We start from the raw sequence: 23,557 nt of genomic DNA, 5'->3' as shown, positions 1-23,557 counted from the left end.
TCGAAACCACCTGCAGTCAACATCAGCTTGCAATATCCGCCAAGTCTTGGAACATGTGTCTATAGCCATACACATGTGTGACCACTCCAGTGGCATCCTAAGATGCATTGGGATCAACATTCTCAGTCCCTCAACAAGAGAATAAGTACATAAGTACATAAGTAGTGCCATACTGGGAAAGACCAAAGGTCCATCTAGCCCACCATCCTGTCACCGACAGTGGCCAATCCAGGTCAAGGGCACCTGGCACGCTCCCCAAACGTAAAAACATTCCAGACAAGTTATACCTAAAAATGCGGAATTTTTCCAAGTCCATTTAATAGCGGTCTATGGACTTGTCCTTTAGGAATCTATCTAACCCCTTTTTAAACTCCGTCAAGCTAACCGCCTGTACCACGTTCTCCGGCAATGAATTCCAGAGTCTAATTACACGTTGGGTGAAGAAAAATTTTCTCCGATTCGTTTTAAATTTACCACACTGTAGCTTCAACTCATGCCCTCTAGTCCTAGTATTTTTGGATAGCGTGAACAGTCGCTTCACATCCACCCGATCCATTCCACTCATTATTTTATACACTTCTATCATATCTCCCCTCAGCCGTCTCTTCTCCAAGCTGAAAAGCCCTAGCCTTCTCAGCCTCTCTTCATAGGAAAGTCGTCCCATCCCCACTATCATTTTCGTCGCCCTTCGCTGTACCTTTTCCAATTCTACTATATCTTTTTTGAGATACGGAGACCAGTACTGAACACAATACTCCAGGTGCGGTCGCACCATGGAGCGATACAACGGCATTATAACATCCGCACACCTGGACTCCATACCCTTCCTAATAACACCCAACATTCTATTCGCTTTCCTAGCCGCAGCAGCAGCACACTGAGCAGAAGGTTTCAGCGTATCATCGACGACGACACCCAGATCCCTTTCTTGATCCGTAACTCCTAACGTGGAACCTTGCAAGACGTAGCTATAATTCGGGTTCCTCTTACCCACATGCATCACTTTGCACTTGTCAACATTGAACTTCATCTGCCACTTGCACGCCCATTCTCCCAGTCTCGCAAGGTCCTCCTGTAATCGTTCACATTCCTCCTGCGACTTGACTTGACCCTGAATAATTTTGTGTCATCGGCGAATTTAATTACCTCACTAGTTATTCCCATCTCTAGGTCATTTATAAATACATTAAAAAGCAACGGACCCAGCACAGACCCCTGCGGGACCCCACTAACTACCCTCCTCCACTGAGAATACTGGCCACGCAATCCTACTCTCTGCTTCCTATCTTTCAACCAGTTCTTAATCCATAATAATACCCTACCTCCGATTCCATGACTCTGCAATTTCTTCAGGAGTCTTTCGTGCGGCACTTTGTCAAACGCCTTCTGAAAATCCAGATATACAATATCAACCGGCTCCCCATTGTCCACATGTTTGCTTACCCCCTCAAAAAAATGCATTAGATTGGTGAGGCAAGACTTCCCTTCACTAAATCCGTGCTGACTTTGTCTCATCAGTCCATGTTTTTGTATATGCTCTGCAATTTTATTCTTAATAATAGCCTCCACCATCTTGCCCGGCACCGACGTCAGACTCACCGGTCTATAATTTCCCGGATCTCCTCTGGAACCCTTCTTAAAAATCGGAGTAACATTGGCTACCCTCCAGTCTTCCGGTATTACACTCGATTTTAGGGACAGATTGCATATTTCTAACAGTAGCTCCGCAAGTTCATTTTTTAGTTCTATTAATACTCTGGGATGAATACCATCAGGTCCCGGTGATTTACTACTCTTCAGCTTGCTGAACTGACCCATTACATCCTCCAAGGTTACAGAGAATTTGTTTAGTTTCTCCGACTCCCCCGCTTCAAATATTCTTTCCGGCACCGGTGTCCCCCCCCAAATTCTCCTCGGTGAAGACCGAAGCAAAGAATTCATTTAATTTCTCCGCTACGGCTTTGTCCTCCTTGATCGCCCCTTTAACACCATTTTTGTCCAGCGGCCCAACCGACTCTTTGGCCGGTTTCCTGCTTTTAATGTATCTAAAAAAATTTTTACTATGTATTTTTGCTTCCAACGCTAATTTCTTCTCAAAGTCCTTTTTTGCCCTCCTTATCTCCGCTTTGCATTTGGCTTGGCATTCCTTATGATCTATCCTGTTACTTTCAGTTGGTTCTCTTCTCCACTTTCTGAAGGATTGTTTTTTGGCTCTAATGATTTCCTTTATCTTACTGTTTAGCCACGCCGGCTGACGTTTAGTCTTTTTTCCCTTTTTTCTAATACGTGGAATATATTTGTCCTGAACCTCCAGGGTGGTGTTTTTAAACAGCATCCACGCCTGATGCAAGTTTTTTACTCTGCGAGCTGCTCCTTTCAGTCTTTTTTTCACCATTTTTATCATTTTGTCGTAATCACCTTTTCTATAGTTAAACGCTAGCGTACTTGATTTCCTAGTTTCACTTCAATGCCAATATCAAAACCGATCATATTATGATCACTGTTATCAAGCGGCCCTCGTATCGTTACCCCCTGCACTAGATCATGAGCACCACTAAGGACTAAGTCTAGTATTTTTCCTTCTCTTGTTGGCTCCTGAACTAGCTGTTCCATGAAGCTGTCCTTGATTTCATCAAGAAATCTTATGTCCCTTGCGTGTACAGATGTTACATTAACCCAGTCTATATGCGGGTAATTGAAATCCCCCATTATTATTGTGTTGCCCAGTTTGTTTGCGTCCCTGATTTCCTTTAACATTTCCGCATCCGTCTGTTCGTCCTGGCCAGGCGGACGGTAGTACACTCCTATCACTATCCTTTTCCCCTTTGCACATGGAATTTCAATCCACAGTGATTCCAAGGAGTGTTTTGTTTCCTGCAGAATTTTCAATCTATTTGATTCAAGGCTCTCGTTAATATACAATGCTACCCCTCCACCAATCCGATTCACCCTATCACTACGATATAATTTGTACCCCGGTATGACAGTGTCCCACTGGTTATCCTCCTTCCACCAGGTCTCAGAGATGCCTATTATATCTAATTTTTCATTTAGTGCAATATATTCTAACTCCCCCATCTTATTTCTTAGGCTCCTGGCATTCGCATATAGACATTTCAAACTATGTTTGTTGTTCCTAAGTACATCATGCTTAGTACTTGACAGTATTAATTGGCAATCTTTTGTCTGATTTTCATTGTTGTTTAAAGATACCCGATCTACTACAATCTCTTTTGCAACCTCACTATCAGGATACTATATCTTCCCTGTTATGGTGATATCTTTGAAAGATACCTTATCCCGAACCATGCTCTTTTGAGCGACTGTCGGCCTTCCCCCCATTTCTAGTTTAAAAGCTGCTCTATCTCCTTCTTAAACGCCGATGCCAGCAGCCTGGTCCCACTCTGGTTAAGATGGAGCCCATCCTTTCGGAATAGGCTCCCCCTTCCCCAGAATGTTGCCCAGTTCCTAACAAATCTAAAGCCCTCCTCCCTGCACCATCGTCTCATCCACGCATTGAGACTCTGGAGCTCTGCCTGTCTCTTGGGCCCTGCGCGTGGCACAGGTAGCATTTCAGAAAATGCTACCCTGGAGGATCTGGATTTCAGCTTTCTACCTAAGAGCCTAAATTTTGCTTCCAGAACCTCTCTCCCACATTTTCCTATGTCATTAGTACCCACATGTACCAAGACAGCCGTCTCCTCCCCAGCACTATATAAAATCCTATCTAGGTGACGCGTGAGGTCCGCCACCTTCGCACCAGGCAGGCAAGTCACCAGGCGATCCTCACGTCCACCAGCCACCCAGCTATCTATATGCCTAATGATCGAATCACCAAGTACAACAGCTGTCCTAACCTTTCCCTCCCGGGCAACATTTGGAGATACAGTGGGGGAAATAAGTATTTGATCCCTTGCTGTTTTTGTAAGTTTGCCCACTGACAAAGACATGAGCAGCCCATAATTGAAGGGTAGGTTATTGGTAACAGTGAGAGATAGCACATCACAAATTAAATCCGGAAAATCACATTGTGGAAAGTATATGAATTTATTTGCATTCTGCAGAGGGAAATAAGTATTTGATCCCCCACCAACCAGTAAGAGATCTGGCCCCTACAGACCAGGTAGATGCTCCAAATCAACTCGTTACCTGCATGACAGACAGCTATCGGCAATGGTCACCTGTATGAAAGACACCTGTCCACAGACTCAGTGAATCAGTCAGACTCTAACCTCTACAAAATGGCCAAGAGCAAGGAGCTGTCTAAGGATGTCAGGGACAAGATCATACACCTGCACAAGGCTGGAATGGGCTACAAAACCATCAGTAAGACGCTGGGCGAGAAGGAGACAACTGTTGGTGCCATAGTAAGAAAATGGAAGAAGTACAAAATGACTGTCAATCGACAAAGATCTGGGGCTCCACGCAAAATCTCACCTCGTGGGGTATCCTTGATCATGAGGAAGGTTAGAAATCAGCCTACAACTACAAGGGGGGAACTTGTCAATGATCTCAAGGCAGCTGGGACCACTGTCACCACGAAAACCATTGGTAACACATTACGACATAATGGATTGCAATCCTGCAGTGCCCGCAAGGTCCCCCTGCTCCGGAAGGCACATGTGACGGCCCGTCTGAAGTTTGCCAGTGAACACCTGGATGATGCAGAGAGTGATTGGGAGAAGGTGCTGTGGTCAGATGAGACAAAAATTGAGCTCTTTGGCATGAACTCAACTCGCCGTGTTTGGAGGAAGAGAAATGCTGCCTATGACCCAAAGAACACCGTCCCCACTGTCAAGCATGGAGGTGGAAATGTTATGTTTTGGGGGTGTTTCTCTGCTAAGGGCACAGGACTACTTCACCGCATCAATGGGAGAATGGATGGGGCCATGTACCGTACAATTCTGAGTGACAACCTCCTTCCCTCCGCCAGGGCCTTAAAAATGGGTCGTGGCTGGGTCTTCCAGCACGACAATGACCCAAAACATACAGCCAAGGCAACAAAGGAGTGGCTCAGGAAGAAGCACATTAGGGTCATGGAGTGGCCTAGCCAGTCACCAGACCTTAATCCCATTGAAAACTTATGGAGGGAGCTGAAGATGCGAGTTGCCAAGCGACAGCCCAGAACTCTTAATGATTTAGAGATGATCTGCAAAGAGGAGTGGACCAAAATTCCTCCTGACATGTGTGCAAACCTCATCATCAACTACAGAAGACGTCTGACCGCTGTGCTTGCCAACAAGGGTTTTGCCACCAAGTATTAGGTCTTGTTTGCCAGAGGGATTAAATACTTATTTCCCTCTGCAGAATGCAAATAAATTCATATACTTTCCACAATGTGATTTTCCGGATTTAATTTGTGATGTGCTATCTCTCACTGTTACCAATAACCTACCCTTCAATTATGGGCTGCTCATGTCTTTGTCAGTGGGCAAACTTACAAATCAGCAAGGGATCAAATACTTATTTCCCCCACTGTATATCCTCGGTGCGAAAGGATAATACATCCCCTGGTGGGCAGGTCCTGGCTACAGGAGTACTTCCTACTTCACCAGGGTGATGCTCTCCTTCTAGGAGACCTCCCTCCTCCAAGGTAGCACAGGGGCTACCTGACTGGAGGTGGGACTTCTCTACAACATCCCTGTAGGTCTCCTCTATGTACCTCTCTGTCTCCCTCAGCTCCATCAAGTCTGCTACTCTAGCCTCAAGAGAACGGACACGTTCTCTGAGAGCTAGGAGCTCTTTGCATCGGGCACACACATATGACACCTCACCAATTGGGAGATAATCATACATGTGACACTCAATGCAAAAGACTGGATAGCACCCCTCTCGCTGCTGGACTGCTGACTCCATCTTAGTGTTTTTTGAGTTTTTTCCGTAATTTAAAACTTGCTAAAGTATTAAGGATATCAGCCTATCACTAACTTACAGTTCCTCCTTTAAACCCCAATCTTCAAGTTCCGAAAGCACAAGCAAAATTTGTTCACTTACCAGAGAAATATCCTCTTCTCCCAGAACTTATTAGAAGGAAAGCTTTGAGACAGACCATATCAGCCTTCCTGAGTTGGTGAACCTATCTCCCAAACCTGGCCAAGGGTTGTCCATTTCAACTGCCACTGCAAAGCATAATGTTAATCATGGATGCATCTGGATGTGGTTGGGGTGCCCATCTACTCTGGTGGCAAACTCAAGAACTTTAGAATAATCATGGGCAGAGACTGTACATCAATGTCTTCATATTCGTGGCCATCTACAATTCACTCTGAGCCTTCACACCCTGCATTTGGGATTAACTTGTTCTTAACAAGTTAACTATGTTTTGCATAAACAAGGGTGGGAGGGGGGGTACCTTTGTTTCTGTCGAGAGGCTATACAAATATAGCAACTTGCATATGCATTCCAGACCACACTGCTGGCTTCTTATCTGCCAGGCCAACTATATGTCGCATATTAGATGCTTACAGATGGGCTCTAAACAGACATATTGTACAATAGAGAGTGACACAGGGACGGGGACCCATAGAAACTATGGGAACGGGGACAAATCCAACTGGGATGGGGACAGAGCTCACAGGGACAAACTTTGTCCCCATTTCATTTTCTACTTTGAAGCCCGTTAATGAACTGGACTTTTATTTACGTTTGAGCGATGCAAACAACATTTTGATTTTTTTGGAAAAACAAGCAAACTTGCTGGCCACAACTAGCAAAATCCTGCTACTAGCACATCCAAGAAGACATCTTCTATTGCTGGAAGGACTGTAGAAGATGGGAGAGCTAGACTGAATCCTGAGACTGTTGATGACTTAATCACAGATTTAAAAAAATTATAACAATGCTTCATAGGCATACTTCCCTCTAGGGCACACAGAACAGGTTGTATTTTGTACCCCTGGACATTTTAATAGGGCGGATTAGGATTCCTGGGGGTAGTAGAAATCAGCTATTGTTAGGGTTGGAAAGGGTAGAGGATGGTGGTGAGGGTTATTATAGCTGCTCGCTGTTATTGTTTTCTATTTGTACACAATATACGCAATAGTTGCAGATCATATTGTTCCTTTTTATACTTTAATAAGATTTAAATATAAATCATAATTATTTGAGGCTTCTGCAGATGAGGACAGAGCCCATAGGGATGAGACGGGGTGGGGTTGGAGACTGGGCCTGTGCGGACGGGGCGGGGACAGAGAACCCACGGGGCGGGGATGGGGATAAACTTTGTCCCTGTGTCATTCTCTATTGTACAGCACCTATTGTACTATTGGGGATTTGAATTATATCTCTTGACATGCCCAGAAACTGCAGTGTGCTTCTACTCCATTTGCCTAGCCTGCTCAGATTAGCTCACAATGCCTTTGTAATGGCTTCAAGGCCTTCTCTTTGCTTTTCCTCTCATCCCCTTGACTCTACTACTACTACTTGACTTTTCTAAAGCGCTGCTAGGGTTACGCAGCGCTGTACAATTTAACATAGAAAGACAATCCCTGCTCAAAGAGCTTACAATCTAAAGGTGCTACAGAAGATATAGATTGATTGACTGTTACAATTTTAACATAAAAGTAACATATAACAATAGTAAAATGGGGAGGCGCTGTGGAGCTACCGATGAGAATGGATGCTTGAAGATCTCTCTCCCCTGCTCTAGCAAGAATATCGTTCCAAATTAACATCAATTTAAATCCTTTTTCCTCTATCGTCGACTAAAACAACTACTTATATAATGTCTTTATCTAAATTGTCGAAGCTGGATTCTCTTAGTCCGCCTCAGACTGGTTCTAAGCGAACAAAAACTGACCCGCCAACACTGGAAAAGGCCTCACAAGCAAGATTACTGCCTTCCATGTTGGATATCATCTTGGAAGAAATAAAAGTTCTAAAAGAACTCACGACTAAACACTTTCAAACAACCTGTGATCTGAAATCGGATTTGCAATCCCTTTCATCTGCCTTAACAGCTTTTCAAAGCCGTGTTGAGACCTTAGAAACAAGTGCGGATCAAACTGCTCTGACTACAGCGCAACAACAGGAAAAACGGATCAGTGGTTCTGAAAATTAGAGCTAGAGAGAGAAGATCTCTCTAACAGGAACCAGAGAAACAATATCAGGATCATTGGCTTAAAGGAAGGTGCAGAAGGAGCTGATGTTACACAATTTCTTACCTCTTGGCTCCCGCAAGTCTTTCATATTGAGGCGGACCTCCCGTTACAGTTTGAAAGAGCTCATAGATCGCCGTCTCATCAAAAACAAGGCCTTCAAAGCCCAAGACCGATTATTGCCAAACTTCTTCGATTTCAACAGGCGTTACAAATCCTAACAGCGGCACGTACAATAAAAGATCTTCAATTTGATGGGAAAAGATTTCTGATTGTGCCCAGTCTGGCAAAAACTACCGCTAGGAAGCAGAAAGCCTTTTTGGACATGAGATTGTGCCTCAAATCTCTTGGAGCTAGATATGGCCTACAACAGTGATGGCGAACCTATGGCACACGTGCCAGAGAGGGCACGCGCGCTGTCGCCATCACTGGTCCGCCCACTCTCCCTCCCAGTTCGGCCTTCCTCCCACCCTCCCTCCAACCCAACGAGCAACAGGCCGCCCGCCCGTCCTCCCTCCCTCCCTCCCAGCACCAGGAACCCCCCTCCTCCTAAAATTTAAAAAGCGTACCTCCTCGGAGTCGGGGTTAATGCGGCGTGCGTCGGTAGCAGCAGCGAAGCGCCTTCGGCCTTCCCTGTCTCTCAAGCTCTGGTCTGCTGCTAGAGAGCAGCAGAACCAGCGACTAGAACCAATATGGATAGAAAAACAAAATCACCAGACAACAAAGGTAGGAAAAATCATTTTATTTTCATTTTAGTGTTTGGAATATGTTGAATTGGAGAATTTACATCTGCTGTCTTATTTTGCACTGGGTATACTGGAGCTGTAACAGCTTACAGAAATGATTTATAATGGAAGAAAATCATGTTATTTTTTTCTCCTATACTAGTATAATATTTTCAATGATGTCTGTTTATATGCGCCATGGCTGGTGTAAGGGGTGTGGCTATCATAGGGGTGGAGTCATATGTGGTGACCCCGCCCATAATGAGTACCGGCACTTTGCGATAAATAATTCGATTTTGGGTTGCTGTTTGGGCACTCGGTCTCTAAAAGGTTCGCCATCACTGGCCTACGATATCCCGCTCATATGCAAGTAACATCTCTCTATATAAAACGCACCTTCAACGTTCTAATGAAGCCTCCAAAATTACAATTTGTAGTTGTGTAGATCCCATGAGTGTCTGCCCCGCCCTCGCGTCACAACGTGATGACATCGACGAGGGCGGAGCACTGACACTCACCCAATTGCATCGCTCACTCGCCCCACCCTCACATCAAACCGTCATGACGTTGAGGGCGGGTAATGAAAAAACAACAACAACAAAAAAAGTTACTTCGCTCTGCAATGCTGTTGCGCGCCCCCCTCCAAACATTTAAGGAGCCAGCTTCACACCACACGTCACCGCTTTCTTTTATCCCACAGGATCTCGGGCGCATGCTGCATTTTCGCGGGGCTCTGTACTGGCAGTGGCAGACACCTGGCGATAGCTCCAAGCGCGGCCAATAAAAACGTGACGAAGCCAGCTGCAGCGGCGAAAGCACGCAAGTCACGAGCACAGCGCTATGTCCCTGGCTGCCCTGAAGAAGGCTCTGGCGGCGTCGGGCTACGAAGTGGAGGAAAAAAAAACCTTGCTTCAAGCAGCATCGCCGGGACTTACAGAGAGGCCGAAGACAGGCAAGAAACCGTCAGCAGCCCCTAGAAAAACCAAAACAAAAAGCCCCACAAAACAGAAAGCGCTTAAACACAAAAAAGTTGGTAACAGCCCGGCTAAACCTAAAGCACTGAAACAGAAGGTGAAGAAAAACGCAGAAAAGGCTGGAAAACCCAAAAACAAACAGTAAGATGACTTTGGTTCTTATTCAATGACTTCACAAGCCTGCTCAGACCAGAGGGGAGTGGGCAGGGGTCCTCAGCTCTCAGAGGGGGAGGGGCGGTCCTGAGCTCTGACAGGGGGACGGAGAGGGGCGTTTCTCAGCCCTGAGAGGGGGACGGAGAGGGGTGGGCCTCAGCCCTCAGAGGGGGAGGGGCAGTCCTGAGCCCTCAGAGGGGGAAGGGGCCAGGGGGGGTCCTCAGACCAGAGAGGGAGGGGGGCCTTAGCCACTCTCACACGCTCTCTGTCTCACAGGAAGTCTGTGTATCGCACACATACTCTCCCACACTCTCTCTCTCACACACACTCTCTCACACACACTGTATCTGTGTGAAGCACAAACTCTCTCACACTCACTGTGACTCATATACGCACTTGCACACACTCTCATTCTCACACACACACTGTCTCTCTCACAGATACACTCGCACCCAGACTCACTCTCTCTGTCACACACTCGCACATTCACTCTCTCTTACACACACACACTCTCAAACATACACACTCCAAGGAAAACCTTGCTAGCGCCCATTTCATTTGTGTCAGAAACGGGCCTTTTTTACTAGTTACATAATACTACTAAGTTATTTGATTCACCTGAACAAATGCAGCTATATCTTGATCAAATGCAGTCTCATGGCATGTCATGGAATCGGAGGTAGGGTATTATTATGGATTAAGAACTGGTTGAAAGATAGGAAGCAGAGAGTAGGATTGCGTGGCCAGTATTCTTAGTGGAGGAGGGTAGTTAGTGGGGTCCCGCAGGGGTCTGTGCTGGGTCCGTTGCTTTTTAATGTATTTATAAATGACCTAGAGATGGGAATAACTAGTGAGGTAATTAAATTCGCCGATGACACAAAATTATTCAGGGTCGTCAAGTCGCAGGAGGAATGTGAACGATTACAGGAGGACCTTGCGAGACTGGGAGAATGGGCGTGCAAGTGGCAGATGAAGTTCAATGTTGACAAGTGCAAAGTGATGCATGTGGGTAAGAGGAACCCGAATTATAGCTACGTCTTGCAAGGTTCCGCGTTAGGAGTTACGGATCAAGAAAGGGATCTGGGTGTCGTCGTCGATGATACGCTGAAACCTTCTGCTCAGTGTGCTGCTACTGCGGCTAGGAAAGCGAATAGAATGTTGGGTGTTATTAGGAAGGGTATGGAGTCCAGGTGTGCGGATGTTATAATGCCGTTGTATCGCTCCATGGTGCGACCGCACCTGGAGTATTGTGTTCAGTACTGGTCTCCGTATCTCAAAAAAGATATAGTAGAATTGGAAAAGGTACAGCGAAGGGTGACGAAAATGATAGTGGGGATGGGACGACTTTCCTATGAAGAGAGGCTGAGAAGGCTAGGGCTTTTCAGCTTGGAGAAGAGACGGCTGAGGGGAGATATGATAGAAGTGTATAAAATAATGAGTGGAATGGATCGGGTGGATGTGAAGCGACTGTTCACGCTATCCAAAAATACTAGGACTAGAGGGCATGAGTTGAAGCTACAGTGTGGTAAATTTAAAACGAATCGGAGAAAATTTTTCTTCACCCAACGTGTAATTAGACTCTGGAATTCGTTGCCGGAGAACGTGGTACGGGCGGTTAGCTTGACGGAGTTTAAAAAGGGGTTAGATAGATTCCTAAAGGACAAGTCCATAGACCGCTATTAAATGGACTTGGAAAAATTCCGCATTTTTAGGTATAACTTGTCTGGAATGTTTTTACGTTTGGGGAGCGTGCCAGGTGCCCTTGACCTGGATTGGCCACTGTCGGTGACAGGATGCTGGGCTAGATGGACCTTTGGTCTTTCCCAGTATGGCACTACTTATGTACTTATGTACTTATGTACTTCGACCACATATTGATATCTGTCTTTATGTATATAGGCCTTCTCAGAAGGCTCTGTTATTTTATTATGATATTAGCTATATTATATGGTTAATTGCTCTAGTACATGTTATGCTCGTATGCTATTATTACACTTTTGTTTCAGCACACATTGTGTATTAATATTATAGAAGGATAGTCTTTTTTACTGGTACTATACTTACCATATGGTGCACTAAATCACCCTTTCCTCGCTCTATTTCAGATTATGCAGGGTTTTCTTTGAGTGTCATCTTGTCTCTACTCAGTCTCTCTTATCTCTATTTCATCTCTTTGGTTGAACTAATTTCTTAGTTCTTTATGCCGTTCCTTTGTTTTTTGTCAGTCATGCATAATTTCTCTCCACTGTACTTTATGGCTTTTCTTTGTAATGGGCTATGTGCTAAATATCCATTTCTTCCCATAAATTAAGATGGTTCAAACCAATTCTGTATCTCCAATTAACATAATGACATGGAATGTAAATGGTTTAAGTCACCCTATAAAACATAAGAAAATATTTATCTCAAAAAAACTTAAACCGGGAATAATTTTTTTACAAGAAACACAGTCCCTCTACCTCTTATTAAGCAATGTAATTAACTTTCTTCCTCTATAGATTCTCCCTCTCTTGGGAGTTTCAATATTGTTTCATAAAGGTGTCAATGCAACTATTTTAGAGCAGATTATTGACCCAAATGGTAGATGGATAATTGTCAAGGTGTCTATAAATAATGTTTCAGTATTGTTGGTAAATTTATATGCCCCAAATACTGACTGTCCTGAATTTTTCGCAAATCTCTTTCAAACAATACAGTCACTGGATTCTATTCCCATTATTGTATCAGGGGATTTTAACATTCCTTTAGATTATTATCTGGATAGGCATTCTCAAAGTAAGGTGTCACCTTCAAAATCGTCTATCACTTTACACTCTCTTATAGACTAATTACATCTCCTTGATCCATGGAGATTATGTAATCCGACATCTAAAGAATACACTTTTTATTCTTCCCCTCATAAAAGTTTCTCCAGATCAGACTATTTTTTAATTTCTAATAGTCTTGTTGAAACCATAATCACCTCCAATATTTCACCAATTGTAGTCTCTGATCATGTACCAGTCTCATTAGCCCTAAACTGGTCTCCTTTATCTTCTAGAAGAACCCCACTTTGGAGACTCCCTTTAAATCTTCTTACAGAAGAAGAAATTTGTATACAATTGAAAATTTTATTGAAGAATGTTTCATTAATAATTCCTGCTCCACTCTTGGTACAATAGCGATTTGGGAGGCCTTTAAAGCAGCCCTCTGTGGTGAACGTATAACTCTAGCTGCTCACAAATCTAAAAAGGATAGTGCTCAAATAATACAGCTTGAATCTCAAATTAAAGAGGCAGAATCTAAATATTTTCAGACAGGGAATACTATTTTCCTCAATACTTTATGTAATCTAAAGTATAAGATAAATAAATTGCTTAGTCTTAAAGCTGGTCAGTAAATTTTTGAGTTTCACTTCAAGCATTATGCTGAAAAAGATAAAAGTAGTAAATTATTAGCAAATTATCTTAAAAGAAAACTATCTAAAGTTCAGATCTCTGCTATTAAACTCTCTAATCACAGCATAGCTGTATCCACAAAGGATATTTTTAAAGCATTTTTTCATTTCTACTCTGAATTATACCAATCTGAATCTCATTTAACGAATAATTTTCTATCCTCACTAGTTAGCCCTAAGTGGACAGAAAATTATATCAGATTTCTGCAGGCTCAAATTACTGAGCAAGAGCTCATCGCTGCAATCAAAGACTCCCCGAATGGGAAGTCCCCAGGTTCTGATGGGATTCCCATTGAGTTCTACAAATTGTTTAAAAAAGATCTTTCTCCTATTCTCTTAAATCTCTTTAATGATTTATCTCCTGAAAATATTTCTTCTAGCCGTTTCTCTGAGGCAATTATTACTGTGATTCCTAAACCTAATAAAGACCCTCTCTTGGTATCTAATTACCATCCCATTTCATTATTAAATGTAGATTTATAAACTTTATGTTAAAATTCTTTCAAATAGAATTTAAAAAATCATCTCTAAAATTATTCATCTGGGTCAGGTAGGTTTCATGCCTGGTTTATTAGTGACAACACAAGGCTTTTTTTGCACTTATCTCATGTATTGTCTTCCTATTCCCAGCCATTTGCGGCCCTTTCCTTACATGCGGAGAAGGCCTTCGACAGAGTTGAATGGAATTACCTATTTGAAGCCTTATCCTGGTTTGGGTGTCCCCTTGAATTTTTTTTTTAATTAAACTTTGTATGCTAATCCAACTGCTAGAGTAATCACTAACAATTTACTATCGGATAAGATAGTCCTCCATCACGGTAGTAGACAAGGCTGTCCCCTCTCTCCGTACTTATTTAATATAGCTCTTGAACCACTCCTGATTGCAATTAGGTCTCACACTCGCATAAAGGGTATTGTTTACAAGGATTTGGAAATTAAGTGTTCGGTCTATGCGGATGATGTCCTGCTATATCTGTCTAGTCCCCATCAATCAATATCCAACCTCATTGATCTAATTACTCTTTTTTTTCTCAATTCTCTGGTTATAAAATCAATCAACAAAAGACTGAATTATTACCTCTTAATAAATATGCACGCCCTGACATTGCTAAATCTTTCAATTTGGTCTGGGCAATACCAAAGTATCTCGGACTGGATCTATATACTTCATTGACATACTATTCAGTTTAATGCTGACCTAATTCTTAAATCACTCAAATTGTTGCTACATACCTGGCACCCCTTATATTTATCTTGGTGGGGTCATCTTGAAACTATTAAAATTATGGTTTCTCCTAAAATTAATTACACTTTAAGTATGCTCCCAATTATTTTTCCTCTCACTTTTTATTCTCAGATTGACAAATTATTGACCTCCTTTTTATGGTTGAACAAACATCCCAGAATTGCTCTCAAAAAACTTAAAAGTACTAAAGACTCAGGAGGTGTTTTGTTTTCTGATTTTCATACTTATCATAAATCTTTTATTTCTCATCAAGGATGTAATTGGTTTTATCACAATTCTGACTATAAACCTATATGGTTGCTTTTTGAAGAAGCTATGGTATACCCACTTCTATTGTCTTTTTTGCCTCATTTCCATCTCATAAAATAGATGATATAATCATCTCCATGGTTAAATGCATGATAGAATTGGATAAGTTACAAACCATTCCTTTTACCTTGTCTTTTCATATGTCACTATGGTATAACCCTCATATTAGTAAATAAGGTTCCTTTCTTTTGGAAGGAATGGATAGATAGATAAAGGTGTTTTGACTCTCTCAGATATTGTAAATGAAGACAAAAGAATTCGGTCTTTTTTAGAAATTATGGAACAATTTTCTTTGCCATACTCTGTGTACTTTAAATAGTTACAATTATCTCACAGTGTTATGCAATGTCTAACCTCATCTCACTGACACATTAATTACCTTCATTGTTTTCTAATGCACGAACATTGATTCTGAATGGTCACACATCTTGTATCTATCAACTTTTTATTAAAAGTGCATACAATTTCAATCTAGTTCTTCAAAATAGTTGGCAAATTGACATTGGATATGCTCTAGATGACGAAGCATAGACTCATTTTTGGACAAAAGTAGTGAAACCTCTCTCCTCCGCTTCTGTTACAATCAATGTTCATTTTATACCATAAAACTAACTGGACACCCCATAAACTTGCTGCTGCAGGGCTTCGATCTTCTGATAAATGTTGGCACTGTTCCCAGCACGTGGGTACCTTGCTTCATATGCTATTTGAATGTGACCTAGTCTCTAAATTTTGGAAAGTAATGTGGTGCATCATCCAACAGATCTTGTCGATTGATTGTGACCTTTCATCCTCCATAGTAATTTACAAGTCTTCTTCTAAACAACTGAATTTATCAGCTCCACAGGCAAAATTATTGGACATTTTGCTTACTATTGCTTAGAAGCATATACTACAAAACTGGAAATCCGCTCACTTATTAAATGTCCATTTCTGGTGGAACACAGTTCTACAACACCAAAAATTTGAATATGCAATGGTGGAAAAATTTCGGACAACTTTCTCTAAGAAAAAAGTATGGACTCCTGTGAAACATTATCTTTAATCTCTTCAGACTGCATTATAGCCCAACCATTATCTGGTTGTAACAATTTTATTTTCCTATACGTCTCTTATGAAGTTAAGAACATTCAGGCATCTTGTTTAGGTTTTCCTTTTCTCTTGGTTTATTGTATGTTTGGAAAAAAATCAATAAAATATATTGGAAAAAAAAACAATAGTAAAATGACTCTGCTGCCCGTCTCGTCTTCCGCCAGGGTCGCTTTACTCATACTACCCCTCTCCTCAAGACCCTTCACTGGCTCCCTATCCGTTTTCGCATCCTGTTCAAACTTCTTCTACTAACCTATAAATGTACTCACTCTGCTGCTCCCCAGTATCTCCACACTCGTCCTTCCCTACACCCCTTCCCGTGCACTCCGCTCCATGGATAAATCCTTCTTATCTGTTCCCTTCTCCACTACTGCCAACTCCAGACTTCGCGCCTTCTGTCTCGCTGCACCCTACGCCTGGAATAAACTTCCTGAGCCCCTTCGTCTTGCCCCATCCTTGGCCACCTTTAAATCTAGACTGAAAGCCCACCTCTTTAACATTGCTTTTGACTCGTAACCACTCGCCTCCACCTACCCTCCTCTCTTCCTTCCCGTTCACATTAATTGATTTGATTTGCTTACTTTATTTATTTTTTGTCTATTAGATTGTAAGCTCTTTGAGCAGGGAGTGTCTTTCTTCTATGTTTGTGCAGCGCTGCGTATGCCTTGTAGTGCTATAGAAATGCTAAATAATAGTAGTAGTAGTAGATAAAATTGGAAATGGCAAATTAAAATTTAGTAATAGGTCTAAATGAAATGGTACCAGAAATATATACATTTAATAGCACTGTAGAGCAATCATAACAGAAATATGAAAAATGCCAATACAATACCAATGATACCATAATAGCATGGCAGAATATGCTATGACAAAACTTGCTTTGGAATGGTCAAGACAAATTTGGTATCCACAGCTACTGACCAGGGGCATAGCTACAGGTGGGCCCAGGTCCACCCAATCTCATTGATCACCAATCAGCTGCCAGCAATCCTGCACAGCTACACGCAGTATTCCAATCGCATTAGTAAATGTTCAGAAAGCAGTGAAGCACCTCCTACTGCCTTGCTTTGTTTCCTGCTATTTGGGAGTCGAACATTGGGTGGGGGGGGGGGGGGGCTCCGCACTCTTCTTAGGATGGTTTACTTCTCTCTGCTGCTCTGCCTCCATTCCCTGTGGCTGCCTGCTGCAGCTCCTCTAGCCTATGCTCACTTATGCAGTCTGCCCTGCAGTGCATGCATTGATCTGGCATGGCCAAGTTTCATCTCCTTGTCTCCAGTGAGCCCCCAGGACCTAAGGGGTTGAATTGAGAGCGGGAGATGGCATGGCGTCAAATGGTTGAGGCCACGGACTCAGAGGTTGGTCTGTGTTTTTCCCTCCCTCGTACTGCCATAATCCCCATGCACTCGGGGCAGGGCAGACGGGCTTGTGGGCTGCAGCATCCACGTTGTCGTTCTTTGTTGTTGGTGGCATTTTTGTTTGATCTCGCTTGTGTTTTTACGCAAGCCGGCTTGTGCGGTATGCAGATATACACAGAGGAATTATAATAATGGGATAACTTCATGGGTAGAGTTGTGATTTATTGTGAGTTGTGATCAGTGTGTCATTTGGAGAGGCTGCTTGTGGGGACACCCTAGCACGTGATGTATTCGTGTGGAGATATTTTTCTCCTGGTGAAGGGCCACTAAAGCAGACATTTTGAAAATCAGGTGCTCGACATTCAGAGTTTCTATCAATCTATTTATTTCTTAATTTATGACATTTTTATGTATGTAACAACCAAGACATGCACTAAGGGATATGAATTGGGTTGATACATGGGAGCATTTGAAGTCTTTTTCTCCTGTGTCTGGGTTAAGGGAGGCGAATGGTTTGTGGGAACTTGTTCCTTTTGTTTTGTGGGGTGAGGTGGTATATTATAAAGGTGCACTTAATATTGTTTATTGCTGCTATTTAACAGAGAAATATTGGGTGATGGGGCAGAGCTACCATCATATAGAAGTCAAGGATCAGTCTGGGTGTGTGCCAACATTTTCCAGTTCTGTAAAGTCTGGTTATGAAAGGCATATTTTTTTTTTTGGGGGGGGGGGGGGGGGCGGAGATGTTAATCTTTGTCTCCCAACTCTGTGCTTGTGTATAGATGAGTCCCAGGAATAATGATGGCTAAGGGAAGGCAGCAGTAAAACAGTTGGAGCTGAATGGCATTTATGTTTTCGAAATGATGATGCATAGCTTGATGGGTTGTCCTTGTTGTAAGACCAGAGTAATTAATTTCTTAGCTTCTTGCCTAAAATTAACCAAGGAGGAACAACTCTATTGTTCTGCCTCACCGTATTTCCAGTTTTGGCACAGTATAAGTCATCACAAGGGCAAAATATAAGAAAACCAATGGACTGCATTAGGGGCTTATAGCCCATGTAGTTTTGTTTATACAAATGAGAGATCTGCATGAAAGAAAATGTTTATTTTTATTATTTTGACTTACGAAAACCACTTGTCCCTGAAACATGCTCAAAACGGAATAATCCATTTGTACAAAAGAGATGAGGTGAAGATGTGATTCCATGTGCCCCAGTGAAAGAGTTTCATTTTTTTTTATTTTTTTTATTTAACTTTTCATATATTTTTACACGATTAACATGTTTCTGTAACACATTGCATATCTTTGAATACATACTACTGAGGAAATCTTCACATACAAAATTTTTCCATATATCAAATTATACAATTCTTTAGACCACAACCAAAATTATACAAAGAGGGGGGAGTGATCAGGACAATAGGAGATCCAAAAAAAGAAAAGAAAAAAAAAGGCTATATATGGCCTGACCTAAACATTCCCATTAATTCTGTAGTAATCAGTATGATAACATTCATATTACTCTTTAGGTTTAGTGGTTAGCTTTTTCATTTCTAAAAAAGCTTTAAGATGTTCTGGGTCATAAAATATATATTTTGTACCCATATATTTAATCAGACATTTACATGGATATGCAAGCAAAAATGTTGCCCCCAAAGCTCGGGTTTCCTCTTGAAAAGTCAAGAATTTTTTCCTCTGATCTTGAGTTGTTTTACAGACGTCGGGATATACCCAGATTCTTTGACCACAAAAGATTTTCAAAGAATTCCTGAAATATAGCTTCAATACTGAATTTAAGTCCTGTTCAAAGACAAAAGATACCAAAAGAGTTCTACGCTGCTCTATTTCAGAGAATGATGTTTCTAATATCAATGAAATATCCAAAGGTTCTTGTATAGCATGCTGATCTAAAGGTAGTCTCTTCAGGTGATCAAATTTGTCATCACTATCCCCAGGTTCAGCTTGCACAGGTATCGGTAACTAATACGTTTTATTTAAAGGGGGTATAGCTGAGGCCGGAAACAGCAAAATATCTTGTAAATATTTTTTAAACATTTCTGTAGAGCTCACATTTTTTACCCAGGGGAAATTTAACAGTCTCAGATTCAGTCGTCTATTAAAATTTTCAAATTGTTCTATTTTCCTATGTATAATAATTTTGTCTACAGTCAAAGATTCAGTTGTTTTTAAAGTTTTAACTTCTTGTTGAATTTGTTCCATTTGCAACACTGACTCCTGCTTAGTCTTTTCAAAAGAACAAGTTAATGAGTCAATCTTACTCACGAACTGAGAGGTTTCCCGAGCTGATTTCAAAACGGTCTGGTTCAATCCCTGTAATGCCTGCCAAATCACCTGGAGAGTAATCTCCGTGGGAGGGTTTCCTTCCAAAGTTGTTCCCTCAGCGTTCTGGAACGAGTCAACGCCATAAGAGATTTGACCCTGAACGACTTCCGTACGGGTCTGAATCTCCTCACTCTGTTCTAGAAACGCTGGACACGGAGGTCGATTATTTGGCGGCGATAATGATGTTTCTAGGTCCGAGAGGACCGAGGCTCCTTCTTCGATCCTCAGCTCAGAATCGGACGCCTTAGTAGTTGGAATGAGCGTGGTGAATCGTTCTATCGACTGCTGAGATGAAGAGGAGGTTCGGGCCACTGGTGTTTGGCCTTTCACTAACCCCTTTCTTTTTGTATGGGGCATTTTGGAGAACGAAAACGGTAAGGAATCACCAGCAGATCCGATACGAGCGATCAACACAAACGCTCAGGTCACCATCTTGACACGCCCCCCAAAGAGTTTCATTTTAATTCAATTTCATTTCAGTATATTCCTTATTTATAATACCAGACTTCCCAAGGCAGATTACTACAACAGTTAAGATGAACCCAAAATCTCCAGCCTGGAACTGGATAACTTGGCATCTCTGCGGGCTGATGCCAGGCCACAGAACAATATCAAATTTTGGATCCTTTATTGTGATAAGGGTTGGTCTGTGTTCTGCATGTGACTGAGGTTAGAGATTCTGCTGGCATGTGGTTTGTGTGGGAATCTATATCAGTCTGGTTTTTCCAATGGGGCCCGTATTGCTGTAGTGTATATTTATTCTGCCTTTTTAAGGTACAGTTATTGGTATTTGTGTGTTCAGAATTGGTGTTAAGGTTTGCTACATAGGCTCTAAGAAGCATCTTCATAAGATTTGGTGTTACTTAACAAAGAATCTGGCAGTGAAGGGATTTTGTATTGCCATTACTGAGGTCCTACCAGAATTTGAAAACATTTTTTTCTATGGACAACTTGAAGAGGAAACATCTTAGCTGTGGACTATGACAGATCTGCCAAGTAATTTTAGGCCGATGTCAAATTTGCCATTTTAGAAAAGGTGGTTTTTAACACAATTTAATCATGCATTTACGTTTCTTATAAAGCAAAGTTTGAAGGATATGTGCCATTGCTGTAATTATTTTTACAAGGTACTCTGATGTGTGTTTAGATGTTTGCCATTATAGTAGACTTATGTCTTTTCAAGATTGTGTTGCTTGTCTAGTAATTAATATGCAAATTTTATGTATGTTCTATACACTTATTAATCAGAGGGTAGAAAAGACCAATTTAAATCACATGAGAAGAGACCTCTCCTAGGGGTGCCAGCTAGAACATACACTATTTAGTCAATAGCATATTTAAAGCTGCCAGTTACACAGGTATGCGTACACTTACCTGCTGCTTTTCTGTCCATTTACAGACACAAAGTGGTATATACTCTGAAGATTTGGGTGTGCAGTTGGTTGGGTAGTGTGTGCTTTGGCTGGCACTTTTGGGAGAGGTTTATTCTCGTGAAATGTTATGTATGTAACAGTTGTAATCTGCCTAGAATTGTGGGATAGAGCAGGATTGACATTTTTAAATTTTATTTAAAATTTTCTGTGTTCCATAAAGTATGTATGTTGATGCAGGACATCTTTTGGGCAGATAATTTTGTCATCAAATGCACGCTAAGACATTATTTAGAATATCCCATGAAACACAACTCATACCTATATACATAGTGCCCACCCATATTAGCTCTGGGCCCATACAAAATGTCAGATCTGGCTACGCCACTGCTACTGACCCTGACAATATCCCAACCAATATCCTTGGGACAGCATCTGTCATTCCTGACACAACATCAGGGTCTTACATACCAACCTGAACAATCCAGCATTAACAGATTGGAGATTTAGTGGAGTATAATCAACTGTCTTCATGTCACAGTCATTAAATGAAGTATTAACATTTAAGAAATCAGTAGCGTAGGAATCTACTGAGTTAAGTGGTACCATTTCACAGCGTGGGTTAAAGTGGAGAAATACAATCCCTTTGCTTGCTGACCACTAAGTTCTTTCTTACCTTCACTTTTCAGAAATAAGTTTAAAGACATCGACATCCCCAGTGCACTTAACATCTAGATGCTATTGCAGCCTATCGTCATGAAGTCAAAAGCAAATCTGTTGCCACACATCCTTTAGTTTCATAGTTCATGAGGGGTTTAATGAACATAGAAGCAACCCCTGAAAACTAGCTGCTATAATAAAAACCGCTAAATGACCAAGGGGTAAAAAGGGCCCTTGGGAAGACAAGGCCATGGCACAGAGTCGAAATGAATTCTTTGCTTCTGCGATCTTCACTGAGGAAGGTATGGGGGAGATACCCATGCCAAAAATGGTATTTAATGGTTATGAGTCAGAGGAAATGGAAACAAATCTCTGTAAACCTAGAAGATATAATGGGGCGATATGACAAACTAAAGAGTAGTAAATCACCTGGACCCGAATGGTATATGTTATAGAGTACTGATAGAACTAAAAAATGAAATTGCAGAACTGCTATTAACATGTAATTTATCTTTAAAAACCTTTTTCATTAACATGAAGTTTGGAGAAGTGTGTGTGCCTTCTACCCAAGGAACAAATACTTCTGGAGTCCCCTTTGCCAGCAGCAGGAAACTAAGAGAATAAAGATCACTTCACTAGTTTTCAGCCTCCTTTGCCTTGCTAAGGAAAATTTGTACACTGCATATTTCATTATGGAAGCCAGATCTACTACTACTATTTAGCATTTCTATAGCGCTACAAGGCGTACGCAGCGCTGCACAAACATAGAAGAAAGACAGTCCCTGCTCAAAGAGCTTACACTCTAATAGACAATAGATAGATCTATTCCTTTCCCATTCATCATTCTGAGATTGAGGACTCGTGGAACATATGAGCAAACTCAGAAATCAGATTTTCCAGAGTTCAAATCAGAAAATACATTTCTTTTGTTGAGGTTAATAATGGGTTTTATTCTGTTTTGTAGAGAATATAATAGTTGTCAAGTTGTACATTAGCAGATTATACACTTAATAGTGTAAAACTTTAGAAATATGTAGTATGTCTCCTGACAATGAGGTGTGTCATTATTGCTTCAGTTTGCACTGTAGTACTTTGGATTAGTACTTGCAGTTTGTTCATGGTTGAATATTGTACAAGTCAAAGCTCGTGATCAAGTACTTCCATATACAGCCTGATGTTTTCTTGTATTTTATTCAGATACTGATTTCATGTTGTTTGGTTTCTGTGCCCAGCTTCAGTCCAGCATTCCTGATTCAGTAGTGGAGTTTATTGAATACCTGAAAGAGCTGCTGTTATTCCTGTATCAGAAATATTTGCTCCCAACTTTGGAATCTCTGAACAACATTCTGGAAACAACCTGGAAACAGATTGAAAACTCATGCAAGTGAGTCCACCATTTAAATTGCTCTACAGCTTTAAACTGTTGGCCTTTTACAATGTTTTCCCTAGAAAGCATGAGTAGCAGTGCATGTCATGCCAGCTCAGCTCTAATTATGTTTGTAGTGAAAGCACTAGGAAAAAAAAACAATTTGGTTGAAATTCCTTAACTACTCTGTCTTGATAGCAGGGACCATTGTATCCTGTAGTGCTGCAGCAAGAACCACAAAATCAATTTGTTGCTACAAAATTTCACATTGCCTGCAGAGTTGTGGGACACCATGGTGACTACGTCTGAAGCAAGAAGTGATGGTGGCCTGCACTCATCTAGGTTTAGCAGTAGGACAGTAGTAGTGTGAATGCTAGCTCAGGCCCTGTCTTCCTTTGCTGTAAGGGATTGACATGAATCAAACCCAGTG

General features: G+C 41.6%; 1 protein-coding gene across 2 annotated transcripts in view; it reads left to right on the top strand.

Moving 5' to 3' along the window:
- TMEM214 (transmembrane protein 214) overlaps window positions 1-23,557 on the top strand; it is a 256,765-nt gene that overhangs the window by 227,611 nt on the left and 5,597 nt on the right. For both annotated transcript variants that reach the window (XM_030198624.1, XM_030198623.1), the window contains exon 16: window positions 22,994-23,145. In XM_030198624.1, coding sequence (XP_030054484.1) covers window positions 22,994-23,145 — 152 coding nt within the window. The remainder of the gene's footprint in view (window positions 1-22,993; window positions 23,146-23,557) is intronic.

The sequence above is a fragment of the Microcaecilia unicolor genome, chromosome 3 (genome assembly GCF_901765095.1).
Source record: "Microcaecilia unicolor chromosome 3, aMicUni1.1, whole genome shotgun sequence".
In the NCBI taxonomy this organism is placed as follows: domain Eukaryota; kingdom Metazoa; phylum Chordata; class Amphibia; order Gymnophiona; family Siphonopidae; genus Microcaecilia; species Microcaecilia unicolor.
This window is presented reverse-complemented; position numbering and strand designations above follow the sequence as displayed.